Below are 15916 nucleotides of genomic sequence, written 5' to 3'. Positions count from 1 at the left end.
AGTAATATTATGATTTCTATTGAAGGATTGTTTTAAAGCCCGTTGAATCTGTTATAAATGACGATTTCATATTGGGTGTGTACGTGGCGTGCCTACCTTAAATTTTGCATAAATCATCAACAAGGGGACCTAGGAACTCTTTTCTTCATCGATACCCGGGCAAAAACACAACCTAATCTTTATAAAGGAATCCCACCAATACAATGGTCGGGTGGCTGGCTAACCCATGGGCCGGGTAGGCTGGATCGGAGGATTCTTGTGAAACAATTAGATACGATTAGTTACGTTAATTAAATTAAATCTTGAGAAGACTTTATTCTGTGGGAGGGGATCAACGGCTGTGCCTCATAAATAAGGAAAAAAGCGGTGATTCCATGGACCAAGTGCAAGTCTCTTCTTGATCTGACCATGTGACTTTAGGTTCGGTCAGATCAGTTTAGCTAGTTAAGACTTTGACTCATTAGAATAATTCCCCCCTTAGAAGATTTTTCCCATGGCAGAATCGCCCGTGCCTTTTGGACGAGGGGAGTTTTTCCGAGCCCGGTTTTGAAGGAACTACCCGGGCTAGCCTCTCGTCCCGGACATCTGTGGGGCGAGGCCCCGAGTGTGGATCCCAGCCCCGCGTGGGAGGCCGACGCCGCTTCCGCCGCCGCCGACCGACAGGAGCCCCGGAGGGGACAAGGATCTCACACATGGAAGTTTAGGATGATAAATTTTCGCATGGGAAAAGGATTTGGGGGATTCATTATAGGTGATAAAAAGGAGCTAAAGCTTCCCAAAGAAAATACCAATCCACAAACATGTACAAGATTTTAAAGCATGAGAGGGCTATCAAGGTGTTGTCGTACTAGGTCCCTATTAGTGTGTCGAACTCTATGATTGGTCACATACAAGACATAGCAACACCTAAAGATACATGGGAAACCTGATGTGTATATCACAACAAGTACCAAGGGTAGAAAGATGTAGTTAAAGTAGGAGATCTACATAATGTAACAAAGGGAACTGACAAAGGGAAAGCTATATATCAATGGTTATTCATTAAAAGTTAAAGATCTTGATGATGCCATCAACTCTATTGGAGAACTAGTTGATGATGAGATGAGTTAGTGTCAGAGTCCCATTGATGCCATCAACTCTATTCGAGAACTAGTTGATGATGGGATGAGTTGGTGTCCCATTGAATAGGGTAGAAAAGCTTATGAGTAGTTTCGATGGACTTATATTTAAACTCAAGAAAATTTCCCAACTCTAAGGTCCTTCTCACCCTTTGATTATAGTTTTGATGGACTTATGAGTAGTTTCGATGGACTTATATTTAAACTCAAGAAAATTTCCCAACTCTAAGGTCCTTCTCACCCTTTGATTATAGTGAGGAGAATAATGCTGGGAGAAAATCATTATCCGGGAATACGCACGAGGAGAAGGCCTTCTACTTAGACACAAGTAGAGGTAGAGGTAGATTTTCATCAAGACCGAGGTGCAATCCAATATGGAAACATAGATAACAAAAATACGACTCTCAATTACAAACAAGTGAAAGAGTCCACTCTAGAGGCAAGGGGATCCAGAGAGACCAAGGTGTGGATGGAAAAGAAATTAAAGTGAAAATAGCATAGCATAAAATCCTATTATTTTGGGCATGTGGTAAAGGACTGCTTTGAAAATAGAATAACATAAAAAGTGGAAAGTTGTAAGAACCTGAACTATGTATCTTTAAGTAAGTAGCTGAAGATAGAAGTGAGTAGATATTTGTGATGCTTTGTGATGTAGCATATACTCTTAGATGCTTGGTTGCAAAGGAAAACAAAGTTGGCTAAATGCTTACATTGTGGATGTAAACATATTTGAAGTGAAGTTTGCAATGTTTACACATGATATAGGTGTGATTATAGATATTGATATTTAACATAAACGCATTGGACATATCAATATTCAGAGCTAAAAAATATGTAGGCCTAAACATTATTATAGGTTTGCCAAAGTTCACGGTGGATGGACGGCTTACTAATTGGGCAAGCTACATAAAGTATGTGAAGCTTGTCAATTGGTAAGTAGGCTAAGCATGCATGTTCAAGTGATATGAATGTAAGTCAAAAACCTTTGAATGTGGTACACTAAGATGTTTGGGAGAACCAACTAAGTCAGCATTAATCAAAGGATGCAACTATTATGTGACTTTCATTGATCACACTAAGAAAGTGTGGGTATACTTCAATGACAAAGAAGAGTGAAGTCTTTACTCACTTTTTCAGAGCTCCAAATCTATGGTAATAAATAAAGACAAAGGCATGCACGTAAAATGCCTAAGGTTAGATGGTGGGGGAGAAAATTTATCCACAATGAATTCAAGAATTATCTAAGAGAGTATGGGATAAAGAGGCAATTTACATACACGTACACCACATACCAGAATAAGGTTGTAGAAAGTAAGAACATTCACATTACAAAAGCTGCTCATACATTGATAATTGAGAAAGGGATGACTCGTATTTTAAGGCTGAAGCAATAACAACAAGTGAGCAACAAGTGAAATTTATATCATGCCCATACACCCATCATGAACAAAAGTTATAGGTAGAAAACTAGATTTAGCACACTTGAAAGTTTTTAAGTGCATTGTTTATGTACTTAAGCCCACTAGCAAACGACGAGCGATAGGAATGAGTAGAAATGTTGTGTTGATGAGATGAGTACCACACCAGTGAAGAACTCTATGAAGGCTGAAGAAAAAAATGGATAGGTATCTCAATTGTAAAGCAAAAATCACAAGCAGTTAGTGGACCGGGAGATTCCTCTAGTAGTGAGTCTATTGTGAGATCTTTAGTTAGACAAGTTGAGATAGAATGTTAGGGATTCTGACATATCACATGGTGGTACTCCTGGTGCTAAAAAAAATCAAGAAGTTCACATATATCATGCAAGGATAAAAGACGAAAAATCAACCTTTTATAATGCCTAATGCTTTAGTAGGTCACATGGAGAGTCCAATAGCTCAAAACAACAGAGTCTTGTGATGAGTAGTTTGGGATCCCAATAGTCATTACATCTGGTGTGTACGAAGAGCCCAAGTAGGGTTAAGAACACCTAGTAGTGATCCAAATGTATGTAGGTCTACCAGGGTTGGATATCCAGTTGTTTGACAAGTTGAGGTATGATGGGTGTACAACTAGTCATTATACATATATAGTCAAAGTTATTCAAGAGATAGAGCTCACATGTTTTGAGGAGACACAGATATAAACATTGGGAAGATGTCATAGACGAAGAGATAATTGCAGTAGATACAAATATGACATGGGATTCGGTACCTTTTCTTAAGGAGAAAAAAGCAATTAAATGTAAGTGGGTTTTAAACGGAAACACAATTCAAATAGTTCTATTACCAAGCACAATGTAAGATTTGTTAGCATGGGAAATGTATAGACATATTAGCATTGTCTATGAGGAGACTTTCAGCCCATTTACTAGGATGGCAAGACAATGATTACTATTGCTGCGATGTTCTTTAGATCATATGGATATAAAGCACCTTACATGGTGATTTACAAGGGGAGGTTTACATGGTGCAACTAGGATATGAGGATCATACACACGCTAATTTTGTTTGTAGAGGTTACACAAAGACTTGTATGGCTTAAAACAAGCCTAGTCAGATAAGATAGGAGAGTATCTTATCACTATTGGATTCTAGATATCCAAAGCTAATTTTCCACTCTATGTGAGAAAGCCTAACAAGGGGACTGTGCTAGCGGTCATCTATGTTGATGACTTAAAACAAGCACCTAGAGCATGACCACATAAGATAGGAGAGTATCTTGTCTTTATTTTAAATATCCAAAGCTCTATGTGTGAGAAAGACTAACACGGGGATTGTGCTAGTGGTCATCTATGTTGATGACTTAATTATCACAGGTGATAGTGATGATGATATTTGTGAGGTGAAGATTCTTCTTGAGAAGAAGTTTGAAATGAAAGATTTAGGTGGGCCACAAAACTTCTTGGATGTATAAGTGATTAGATCATGAGATGGGATTTGGCCTTTGGAGGCAATATGCATTGCACATGTTGTCTAAGTATGGGATGGTAGGTTGTAAACTAACCTTAATACCATTGAAGCAAACACAAAGTTATTGGCAAATGTTGGTGATTGCATGTCACAAAGATTTTACTTCTTTATTCCGCATTTGGAATAAACCCTTGGAAGGGAAGTTCTTTGTGATGCTTTCAAGGACAATGCAAAAAGAGGTCCTCCTCAGACAAGAATGAATGGGCCATAATAGATGCTAGATTGACTGGGATTCTTGGATAGCATGCCTTCAAGTAGGTGATCGTCCTTATGTGACTGACAAATGATTAGAGTCCTTGAAACCTCAATTAAGGGATAATATCATTTCTTTAATGCTAATGGTCCTTCCTAGCATATAGGATGACTTCCCAAGGTGACCTTGCCATCACCATCAACTATACCACCAAAAAAATACCCTTACGTAGGCTTGAGACTATGGTAAGTCACCAAGGTCTATCAAAAGCCTCGCCCTAAAGACTAGGTTTTTGGCAAGATTCCAAATGGGCCAGATAACCCACAACATTCAATTTTCTTTCATTTTTTTACTTGGATAGGTTTGTGGCATATTTGGTTAACTAGGAATGCCTTCATATTTGATACAAAAGTTAGTATTACAGCTCACATAGGTCGTATAAAAGAGCCACTATTGTGGCAAGTCTCTTCCTCGGTCAGCTCATTTGGTGGAGAATGACACGGCTATATATTGGATGAGGGTACTCCGAGCTACACCTATGGTTCAGAGTAATTAGTGAGAGACAGCTAGTTCATCACATGGTGGCCATGTGGCCATTTGTAAAATAATTTTGGGGATATATCTTCTATTACGAGAGAGAGAGAGAGAGAGAGAGAGAGAGAGAGAGTGAGAGAGAGAGAGCTATATTTTTAGTATATTTATATAATACAAAAAGGTACATATTCTTGGGCATGCCCATGAAAAGGTAGTAAACGCCTAATTTATGACCTCAAGGGTCCTATGTCTAGACCTGCCCTCAAGTGAGGGGAGATGATATAAAGGTTCTTTGGCAAAGCCTTTTATAGGTCTCAAGAGAAGTCCACAAATGGCTGACCTACTATCCGCGCGCCAACAAAAAATTTATACAAAAATCCATATACTACCGACAATGCCAATGGGTTTTGTGGATATTTTAAAGAAGACACATGTATACAAGTTGAGGAAAGCACTATATGGATTAAAGAAAGCTCCAAAGCTTGGTTTGAGCGATTGGCTATGTATTTGAAATAAATAGGGTTTCATATTAGCTCATCAATCACTCTTTATTTGTAAGAGAAGTGAATGGGAGTCTTACACTCATAGTCACCTATGTGGATAATCTCATAGTGAGTGGGAAGAATGCAAGAGAAATATAAACATTGAAGAGACATTCGCATGATAGATTTGAATAAAAGATCTTGGTGAGTTGAAGTTCTTTTTAAGAATAGAGATTGTCAAGATAGAAGATGGTATGTATTGGATTTGCTTAAAGAGTAAGATTGCAAGCCAATAGTAATATTAGGTAATACCAAATTATATCTTAGAATAGATGGAAAAATAGAGATAAGCCCTAGGCTAGTCCCTGGCATAGCGGCACCAAATATGTTTAAGTCAAGAGCTTACCTTAGCATTGCCAAAGAGCGTTGGGTCTTATCTTTGAGCCGCAAATACAACTTTCTCACTTCGTTGTTACACGAAAATGTTCCTTGCCAAAAGGGTGAAGGGAGAGCTCTCAATGGGCAAGAAGAGATCCGTCCTCACAATGTTTTCTCTCTCACAATAGGTAGGGAATGAAGGGGAAGTTAATGCTAGAAGAAAACCTATAACCAAACCTATCTAACGTGCTTCCATCAAGCAAGTAAGGTTCAATAGAATGTAAGCAAGCAAGAAGAGGAATAAGGAGAGCTCACAAAGGAGTAAGGTTCAATAGTATATAAGCAAGTAAGGAGAGGAATAAGGAGAGCTCACAAAGGAAACTATTGCAAGCGAGTGATTGTGTCTTGCTTATTGTCGAAAATGGTATATACAAATGACTAGTTTTCACACTAGGTCAGTCAAATTTAAAAAAGGTTAGGCGGCCCCTATATTACTAGTCTTAACTACGTACATTGAGTCCGTAGACTTTCCCTATTTGACATTATATGTTCCATTGTAATAAAAAATTTGAGCGGATAAAATGGAAAAGCATTTACAGTTAGTTGGGCAGGTGAAACCATGTTAACCTATGGAGTGGATGAAACCATGTTAGCCTATGGAGTGGTTAACAACTTGCAAACTAGGAACTAAAGTTCAAAGGAAGGCTTACAGAGGACCCTTGGGTAAATAAGGAAACAAAAGGAAGGACCTTTTGGGCGAACTAGATACTTGAAACGTTAATATAAAGGTTTGTGTAGCTGAAAGGCTTGAAGAAAAACTTCACATATAACCATGTCTATCATTCATCATAACAAAATTTACTACGGTGCATCTCTTCAAGATCTAACTACACAAATCGTTTGACTTGATTACCAAGTGTTCACCATATCTATGCATTTCTAAGGGTCACTAGCACTTCTCAAACTAGCTTTCTTATGGTCCAAACTTTGATATTTTTCTCTAAACTCATTCTACTTAAGTTGGTAAAATTCTACATTAAATTTAACTAACTCTAATTACCTATTTTCCATTTTCTTCTTAGAGTTTGACTATATTATTCACTAATTTCTAGAGAGATATACTATGTAATTAAACAAGGTTTATAGTAATAAACTAGTTTCACATGGATCTTTTTGCTACGGTGAATCTCTTTAAGATCTGACTACATAGGGAGTTTGACTTGATTACCAAGTGTTCACCATATCTATGCATTTCTAAGGGGGGTCACTATAGCAGTTCTCAAACTAGCTTTCTTATGGTCCTATTTACAAGCCTGTGCAAGGAGTGTTGAAATATACAAGTGAATAGGGTGTGTGCGGGAACAAGCCCTTGGTTAGAGGCTGTAAAAGAGGATGTGTAAATGTGAAAAAACTTGTGAAAAGGTGAGAAGAATCTACTGGGAGAGAATAAAGGGTAGCATGAGAAGATTTAGGAAGTGTGGAGATATTCTGAGAAAAGTGAAGAGGTGGAGAGAATCAAGCAAAAGAGGTGGAGATATTCTGGGAGAGGTGGAGTGAATCAAGGAGAAATCAGTGGGATTAGATACTTGGATGTAAACTCTATAAATTGAGGCATTGGCCTAATGAGAATTTGCTGGTTTTTTATTATCCATGCCTACATTAAGCTATTTGCTAATTACTCACTAATTACATCTTAATTATTATCCATGCCTACATTAAGCTATTTGCTAATTACATCTTAATTATTGTCCATGCCTACATTAAGCTATTTGCTAATTACATCTTAATTATTGTCCATGCCTACATTAAGCTATTTGCTAATTATGTCTTAATTATTGTCCATGCCTACATTAAGCTATTTGCTAAAATTACGTCTTAATTATCTTAATTATTGTCTAATCACTTTGTTAATGATGTTGATTCTAGTATTTGATCCACCATAGCTCATCACATTGCTCTAATTTCAACATGGTATCAGAGCCATGCCTAGAATCCATCAGGTTTATGAGCCCATTATCTAATTAATTAGGATTAGTAGATAATTAGAAAATAATCAAAATTTTAGTTATTTTTCACTTCACCTCTTCACCCCCAGCCAGTGGAGGATCTCTAGCTCCTTGCACACTCAAAATTAGGCCTATTGCTTCTAACCCTAACTAGCCAACATCCTTGAGCTCCAGCCAAGCTAATCAAAAGCGCAAACTGCCAAGAAACGTAGGAGAAATTGCGATTTTTGTTGGCATCGTTTTTCTGAGGAGATTTTGACATTGCTACTTCATCCAATCAAATTAGCCTAATTCCTCTTAGCCCCAAGTGTTTTCAAGCATGCTCTACAAGCTAGTGAAGTCAGAATTCAATTTCATCAAGTCTACAGTGAGATCCAAGCTCTTCATCAAATCTACAGAGCAGGTGACTTTGATAAAACAGAGATTAAGCATTCAATAATTGGTCAAATCTTGTGTTTGTTGGCTTAATCCTCTACTAGACTCATTGCTATTGATGGCCTTGAAAGCATTTGAGCTCGTTTGAAGTCTAAGGCACCAGATCTAGACTCCCCGCATACTCTATTTTCTGCACACAAAATAGTGGATTAATTTGCTAATCAGTGATTAATCAGTGCTAATCACATTGTATTTTGGTGCTAATCACACTGTATTTTGGTGCAATTGAGGGTTCAAATTAACCATTAGGTATCTGATACAGATCCCTATAACTTCAGATTGCAATTGGGAGTTGTTTTATACTCCAACCATTCCGTACAAATTGGTTACCCTTGATTTAATGTAATTTCTAGTAAAATCATGCTGATAAAATTGTGGTAATCATCATTTTGCATTTAACCCTTGGTTAATGCCTGTAAATCTCACTCAAAATCAAGATTATTCATAGCCAGAGTTGCATTTGGGAATGTGCATAAGAATGAATGCTATCACATTATGTATTGGGCACATTACATCAGTGTAAATATGGGATCAGACACACTGCCCTTGTCCAGAATAAGGCAAGAGGTAAGACCTCCCGCATAAATTTGGGTTTGCATTGCATAATGATACAAGATAAATATCAAAAACCCAAAGGAACTGTCAGCAAAACATTTGAACATGTTGCTCACATGGAGCAAAAAGACCTGACGACGGACAAGCTCATGGGTCCCAGCCATGAAAGAGAAGAACATCTCCTTCCAAGAGGAAGATCCACACCAAGAAGATCTAGAGGAAGCATTGAAGGAAGACATGGACACGAGAAGAGAAGCTGCCAAGAAGAGAAGCTGCCCTAAGAAGATTGAAAGAAGAGACGGACGCGTGGAGAGAAGCTGCCACGGCAAGAAGACTGAAGACAAGAGAAGATGTGAGGCTCCAAAGAGTGAGGAGCCATGTGAAAATCTCTGAGAGAGAGAAAGAGAGAGACCCCACAACCCAATGTAACCTGCCCCAACAAATTAAAACCACCTCTGAGCCACCGATGATGCAGGCCACGTGGTAGATAGATGTATGTGTGAGCACTTTAGTCAAGGTCGCGGGCAACCAAGGTGGTAAGGTACGTAGTGTACGGTACGCTATCAGTACGTACGGAACGTACTTCTGTATGGAACAAATTTTAAGGTACGTAAACAGTACGTACCATTTGTAAACAGTCCTAGAAACCTGAATATTTTGTAGACATAGCAACCAAAATACTTAAAATAAAGAGACTGAACCTCATTACTCAAAGTTTAAATCAATTATCAGTTACCAAGCCCATTACACAATGCCTCATGTTAACAGTCATAGTGATATAAGCAAGAACCATGAAAGTCATAGATAATAAAAGAGAGTACAAATATCATGTCTACAGCTGCCAGCACATGTCCTGGTCCACAAGTGCAAAAAGCAAAACAATGAAACACTACACAGTTGTCTAGACTCTAGAGTCTAGACGTAAGAGTCTCAAATCTCATCATCAGATGAAGATGATGAGTCTTCTGAAGAGAGCATGCCTCCATCATTGATACCATTGCCTTCTTCATCGAACTCTGGCTCAGCAGCAAAACAAGCTCCAGTGCATCCTCATCATGTGCCTTGGGAATCTGAGTGTGAATGAGTTCGACAGCCTCATTTGCACGCCTCTGCTGGGTGCGACAAACTGGAAGCTTTCCCTTGCGAATGCTCTCTCGTCTCGCAGAGCCTGGATCTGGAGCTGCCGGGCGTAGAGGAATGCTGAGAGATCGTGCACGTGAGCGGGTCACACAACGATCCACGCTCTCAAGCTCTCTATGTAAAGCTCTCAAAATCTCCTCTTGCTCATCTCTAATCTGCCGATCCACAAGCTCCGGGCTGGGTTCATCTACCATTTTGAGTAGTGTTGGATCAACCTGTTTAAACATGCCACAAATTGCATATTGGACAATGGACATCCATTGAACTACAAAAAAATTTTTACTTCTAAGTTCTTATTGAGTCCAAATTTCAATGTATACCTGCTTCGGTGACCCCAAAGCATGGTAGCTTCGCACGAGCCTCATGTTAGCTCTGCAATACACCAACTTCTCTAATTGAGAAGTACTAAGGCGATTCCAAATCTTAGTGTGTATAAGGGAGTATGAGCTCCAGTTTCGCTCACATGCTCCAGCTGAGCAATCCTGTGCAAAAATGAGTGCAATGCGAGCAAATTTGTAAATCTTTCAATGCTAAAACATCAATCTTCATTTCCGAAGAGTATACTTTAGAGATTAATTACAAGTTACCTGAGATAGAACACGAAGAGCAACTCATGAAAGGTTTGGAAGACCAACCCTTCCATAAGAGTGCCACCATGTCAAAGGGAATTTCATGGCTTCCTTCCTCAATGACACAGGTCTCGCAAATGAAGCACCAATACCACTCATGTAAGTGGTGAACTCTCTATCAATCTGAAGTTGCTCCTCCTCTGAGAACATCCTTCCCACATACTCTGACTGCTTCATGCTCAAAGCAGTATTATTCCATAGCTCTGGCGACCTGTAGAGAGGATGGAGCATGGCAGCCATCGCATGGATGGGACGGCTCATGAATGTCCACCGTTTGTCTACAATGTCCAGGATCTCACCTCGGCTGAAAATGAGAGATTGAACATACATGTCTTAGGTTATAGTGCTAAGAGAATCGAGAATCGAGAAGTCATAAAAATCAAAGAAAGAGGAAGAAATTAGAACTATTGCTTACCGTTGAGCAGTCATCATGGAGCACTGAGCAACATGGTCTTTCATTTGCATAAACAAATGAAAGACCAGCCCCAAAGTTGAGCCGTCCATGTCTGTAAGTCGGAGAAGGACATACACGGGCTTAAGTGCAACTGAAAGGCTATGAACTTGCTGCCAAAAATCATCATCCAGGATCCGCCTCTGCAAGTATTTTGTACGCTCATCCTCTAAATTATGCATCTGTCGCCACCTTGGATCCACAACTGTTGATGATAGTGAATCTCTTATCTTGTAGAGCCTATCCAAGACCAAGAACATGTAGGCAAACCTGGTCTTGGATGGTCTCACCATATCCAAAGGGCTATGACTCCGAAAGATGGCAAGAGCCTGATGCTTCTTGCGGAAGAAGGTGGTGATCTTTACAGCATCTGCAACAATGGGCTGCACCCAAACAAGCTTCCCAATGTCTTCCATAAGTAAATCAAGACAATGGGCAGCACATGGAGTCCACACTATATGTGGAAACTCTGCCTCGACCATTTGACCCATTGCCTTGCAGTTAGAGGCGTTGTTGGTCACCACTTGCACAACATTGTCCTCCCCAACCTCAAGGATAGCCTGTCGAATGTGGCCATAAATGAACTCCCCTGTGATCCTGTCGCCTGCTCTCCCTGCATCCACGGCACGCAAGAAATAGGTGCCCAAGCAAGATGACACAAGGATATTGATTATGTGCCTCTTGCGAATGTCTGCCCACCCATCTGAAATAATAGTGCATCCAAACTCCTGCCAACCTGCTTTCACAGGTGTGAGCGCCTTGTCTATCAAGGCCTTCTGCTCATCCAACATGGATGTACGCAGCTTCTTTGAAGACCTGTCCATGTCTCAGTAGGCCCTACCTGCGCAATTGCTTTCACCATTCTTTTCCATTGGTCTGTCCGTAACACATTGAAGGATATATTACACTCAATAAGAGTGCGACAAATCTCCATTTCTGCCACCCTTTGCCGCTCCTTTACCCAAGCTTGTGATGAGATACAAGAACGCAGAGTGGATTGCTTTGATGCCTCCCCTGTACCTCTCGCATCTTGTGGCAGGAGGTCCTCATCATCAGCAATACGTGCCCTCTTCCTGCCTGTGGTGGATTGGGCTGAAGCCGAAAGACTTTCACCCTCATCTACTGTACCTGAACCTGTAACATCTCCAATAAAAGCATCATGGAGAGCATCTTGCGTACTTTCACCACCTCTAACACTGCTTGCACCACCCATTGCAGGACAATTCTCCGCAATCAATTGGTCCCTCACAGCTTGTGGTATTTTATCACATGGACCACATTGATTGGTGCACCCGATACCTGTCATGTGCTTGATGACGCGAGTTATGGTGCTAGTGTACTGCTCCCCGCAATACTTGCATGCCCATAGCCGAGTACCTGACCCTTGCTGAGAAGGGGTGTTAACAACCCTCAGGACATTGCCCAAAATCTGGTCGCTTATCCGCAAGCGCATGGTCGCCACACACGTTTCGCCACGCCACGCCATTTATTAATTTTTTTTTAAAAAATCCGTATGGATCCGTACAGTACGGTACGGTACCGTACCGTACGGCTATACCGTACTGTACGGATCCGTACGTACGTACGGAATCAACCTTGCGGGCAACTATAGTAAGCCTTGGACACATAGAGAGAGAGAGTGTCCAAGGACTATGAGTTTAGGGACTTGAGGCACTGGTCGCAGGCTATCAAGTAAGAGAGAAACTTGGTATAGGGTCTAGGTGTGCTAAGATAACTTGAGGGGAGGTGTGCTAGACACTAGTGCAGACTATCAAGTAAGGAGGGAAACTTGGCATAGGGTCTATGTGTTCTAGGAGTATTCACTTGAGGGGAGGTGTTGAAATATACAAGTGAATAGGGTGTGTGCGGGAACAAGCCCTTGGTTAGAGGCTATAAAAGAGGATGTGTAAATGTGAAAAAACCTGTGAAAAGGTGAGAAGAATCTACTGGGAGAGAATAAAGGGTAGCATGAGAAGATTTAGGAAGTGTGGAGATATTCTGGGAAAAGTGAAAAGGTGGAGAGAATCAAGCAAAAGAGGTGGAGATATTCTGGGAGAGGTGGCGTGAATCAAGGAGAAATCAGTGGGATTAGATGCTTGGATGTAAACTCTATAAATTGAGGCATTGGCCTAATGAGAATTTGCTGGTTTTTTATTATCCATGCCTACATTAAGCTATTTGCTAATTACTCACTACATTGTCTAATCACTTTGTTAATGATGTTGATTCTAGTATTTGATCCACCGTAGCTCATCACATTGCTCTAATTTCAACAAGGAGACGCAGAGGTGCATGACAACTTGTTGGTTTGCATATCTGAGCAGAGCATAGCAGTGCTTATGGTGTTGGGACAATGTTGGGAACAAGGAGAGACCACCACATAGCTGGCTTGGATACCATGTTGATAAGTGAAGTGAAGCATGGATGAAAGTGATGCTAACAAGATAAGGTTGAGGTGAACGGAGAGAGAGAGAGAGAGAGAGAAAGATAGATAGATTTTATTAACGTCTTCCAAAAGACCGAACTCGGCCTATGAGACAAATCAGTGTACATGTATGGGGTATCCTCTGTCATCCCAACAAAATGAAAAAGTACTGAACTAAAAAGCTGAATCTGGGTGTGCAATAAGTACAATGAGTGGGAATGGAGCTCTACTACTAGGAGAATGCAAAGCTATATGCATGGAGTATACAATCATGATATGCAACCTAGCTAGATCCCCATCCTGTACCATACTGGGGGTATAAAATGGTATACATCAATGAAGGGGGTGTCCACAGCTCCCTGAAGAACATGCCTGGGTGTGCTCTGAAGCGAGCCAGTCGCTCCGCACCCTCTCTGTGAAACTGAGCTCTGATCTCTGTCATCTCTCTCTGGTATAGGCGTGGTGTCCGAAAGCCAGGTGTCCTCTGTCTCCTGCGGGCTCTGAGTGTCTCTGCTCTTTGGAGAGTAATTCCCTGCCATGTAGGGGCTGGGAGTGGGATGGATCTCTGAAAAAATGTAGTAATCTATGTCTGTCGTCCCCCCTCTGGAGCTGTCTGAGCCTGTAATGATGTCTCTCTGTGGCGCTGTATGTCTAGAATGAATCTCCCTAGTATGCGCCGGCCTGCTGCCTCAAAGATCTGGCGTAAGGAATGTGGCTCTCTGAATAAAATGGGATATCTCTCTCTGATGGCTGTATATGCTCTGCATGTGCATACATAATGCTCCTCACTCTCCACCTCCTCTCTGCACAATCTGCATACCCTCTCCTCTCGGGGGATCCGTGCTGCTCTGCGAGTCGCAATCTCCAATCGGTGTGATGAAACTCTAAGCTTATGAATATGCTTAAGCTAAAATAAAGACTTACACATGCCTTTCTCCTCTCACAAAATATGAGAGAGAGTTGATCCCTTTATAGCCTCTAGGTTAGGGTTTGGTACACACAAACCTTATCTCAACATGAGATGGTTTGCTACACACACACACACACACACACACACATCTTATCTCTAATATGAGTTATGAGTATATAATTTCAACATTACATACATTGCACATGCATTGACAAAGCTCCTAAAGAAGGCTAAACAATTGCATTGATTGAAAAACATGATAAATCATTTCAAGCTCCTAAAGAGTTGACTATTGTATTACATGCTCTTAGGATTTGGAAACATTATCTTATGAGTTATGAATTCCTTATCAAGATTGATTAATAGAGTATTAGACACTACCTCTTTCAACCTTGGATTTCAGACATACATATCAAATGGGCATATTTTATTCAGAGTTTTCAACCAATGATATAATATCAACCTGGCAAGGAAAATGTAGTGTGGTTGATGCTCTAAGTGTAAGACCAAGCATCAATCATAACTTTTTCCCATAGAGACTTCACCCTTTGAAGCCGTGAAGGATTCCTATGATCAGGATCCAATTTTTTCAGAGCCTTGAAACTCGATGAAAGATAACAATTGGATTCCCAATAGTGAGCACTCATATAATGAAGGATATATTTTCTTTAAAAAATAATTATGCATCACATGACCATTAAGACATACTATTTTAGAGGAGATGCATCAACCTCCATATATGGGTCTTAGACGGATATCCTCTACATTACATGTTGTGGCTATAGAATTTGATGAAAATGGATGCAGCTAGATTTGTTGCTAAGTGCATGACTTGCCAAAAGATCAAAAGCTACAAAGGTAAGACTCAAGACCTATTGATGCCATGAACCATGGGAGCAAATATCAATGGATTTCATCACGGACTTTCCTACTACTCCGCGCACTTGTTTTTTATCAAGAAAATCTTTGTACATCATGGCTTACCTGAGGCATTGTATCTTACCACGTGATTCTAAGTTTTGTAGTCATTTTTGGACTACACTCTTTGACAACTTAGGCATATTGATTATATCTGCCAGTCACACTGGCACATTCATAATTACTTTATTGAAACCATTTTGAGGACCACTTCCTTCATATCCTACTTATGAACTATTTATGAAGAGCCACCTTTAATTTTTGATCAAGAGGAAATATTTGAGCCTCGCATAGTGGAGCCACTTACATCCGAGGGGGATTGCATCCAATGATCTACGTTGTGTTAATTTCTTTATGATTTTATGTGCTTTCATATGCTTTTACCATGGTTGATTTATTTGTGCATGGTATCCAATTTCAATTTGAAAGATAATTGAGTGGTGAGAGATTTCTCCTTGTACATGTTGTCCAATTCTAGTTTGAAAGGCAAGTGAGTGGTGAGAGATTTCTCGTTGCACCAAGATTCAATCAGGCCATAAATTATAATTGAGTGGTGAGAGATTTTGATTTCTCCTTGTACATGTTATCCAATTCTAGTTTGAAAGGTAAGTGAGTGGTGAGACATTTCTACTTGTACCAAGATCCTAGCAGGCCACAAAATGGCACCTCATTTATCAGGAGAATAAGTAGGTCTCTTGTCTATGCCTTGGACATAATTCAAGATGGTGGAATGCCATTGAATTGGTCAATAGCATTGATCCCATCAAAGTTTCCCCCATCTTTGTGTTGAC

The 15916-nt window shown here is 40.2% G+C and overlaps 1 protein-coding gene and 1 pseudogene across 2 annotated transcripts; both read right to left on the bottom strand.

Moving 5' to 3' along the window:
* Nucleotides 1-9440: 9440 nt before the first annotated feature.
* On the bottom strand, nt 9441-10237 carry LOC147604517 (uncharacterized; annotated as a pseudogene). Its single transcript, XR_015265315.1, has 2 exons — nt 10113-10237; nt 9441-10007 (listed from the first exon to the last, which is right to left on the bottom strand). The product of XR_015265315.1 is annotated as an uncharacterized LOC147604517 (transcript).
* Nucleotides 10238-10403: 166 nt separating this feature from the next.
* LOC147604516 (uncharacterized) lies at nt 10404-11363 on the bottom strand. The gene is made up of 2 exons (XM_086794715.1): nt 10837-11363; nt 10404-10725 (listed from the first exon to the last, which is right to left on the bottom strand). Exons 1-2 carry the CDS (start codon nt 11361-11363, stop codon nt 10404-10406), a joined length of 849 nt encoding a protein of 282 aa, XP_086650841.1.
* Between the last annotated feature and the right edge of the window lie 4553 nt (nt 11364-15916).

This window comes from Cibotium barometz, chromosome 61, assembly GCF_041138505.1.
Source record: "Cibotium barometz isolate CiBa-2024 chromosome 61, ASM4113850v1, whole genome shotgun sequence".
NCBI lineage: Eukaryota > Viridiplantae > Streptophyta > Polypodiopsida > Cyatheales > Cibotiaceae > Cibotium > Cibotium barometz.
Note: the sequence above shows the minus strand (reverse complement) of the source record. Positions and strands in the feature narration are given on the sequence as shown.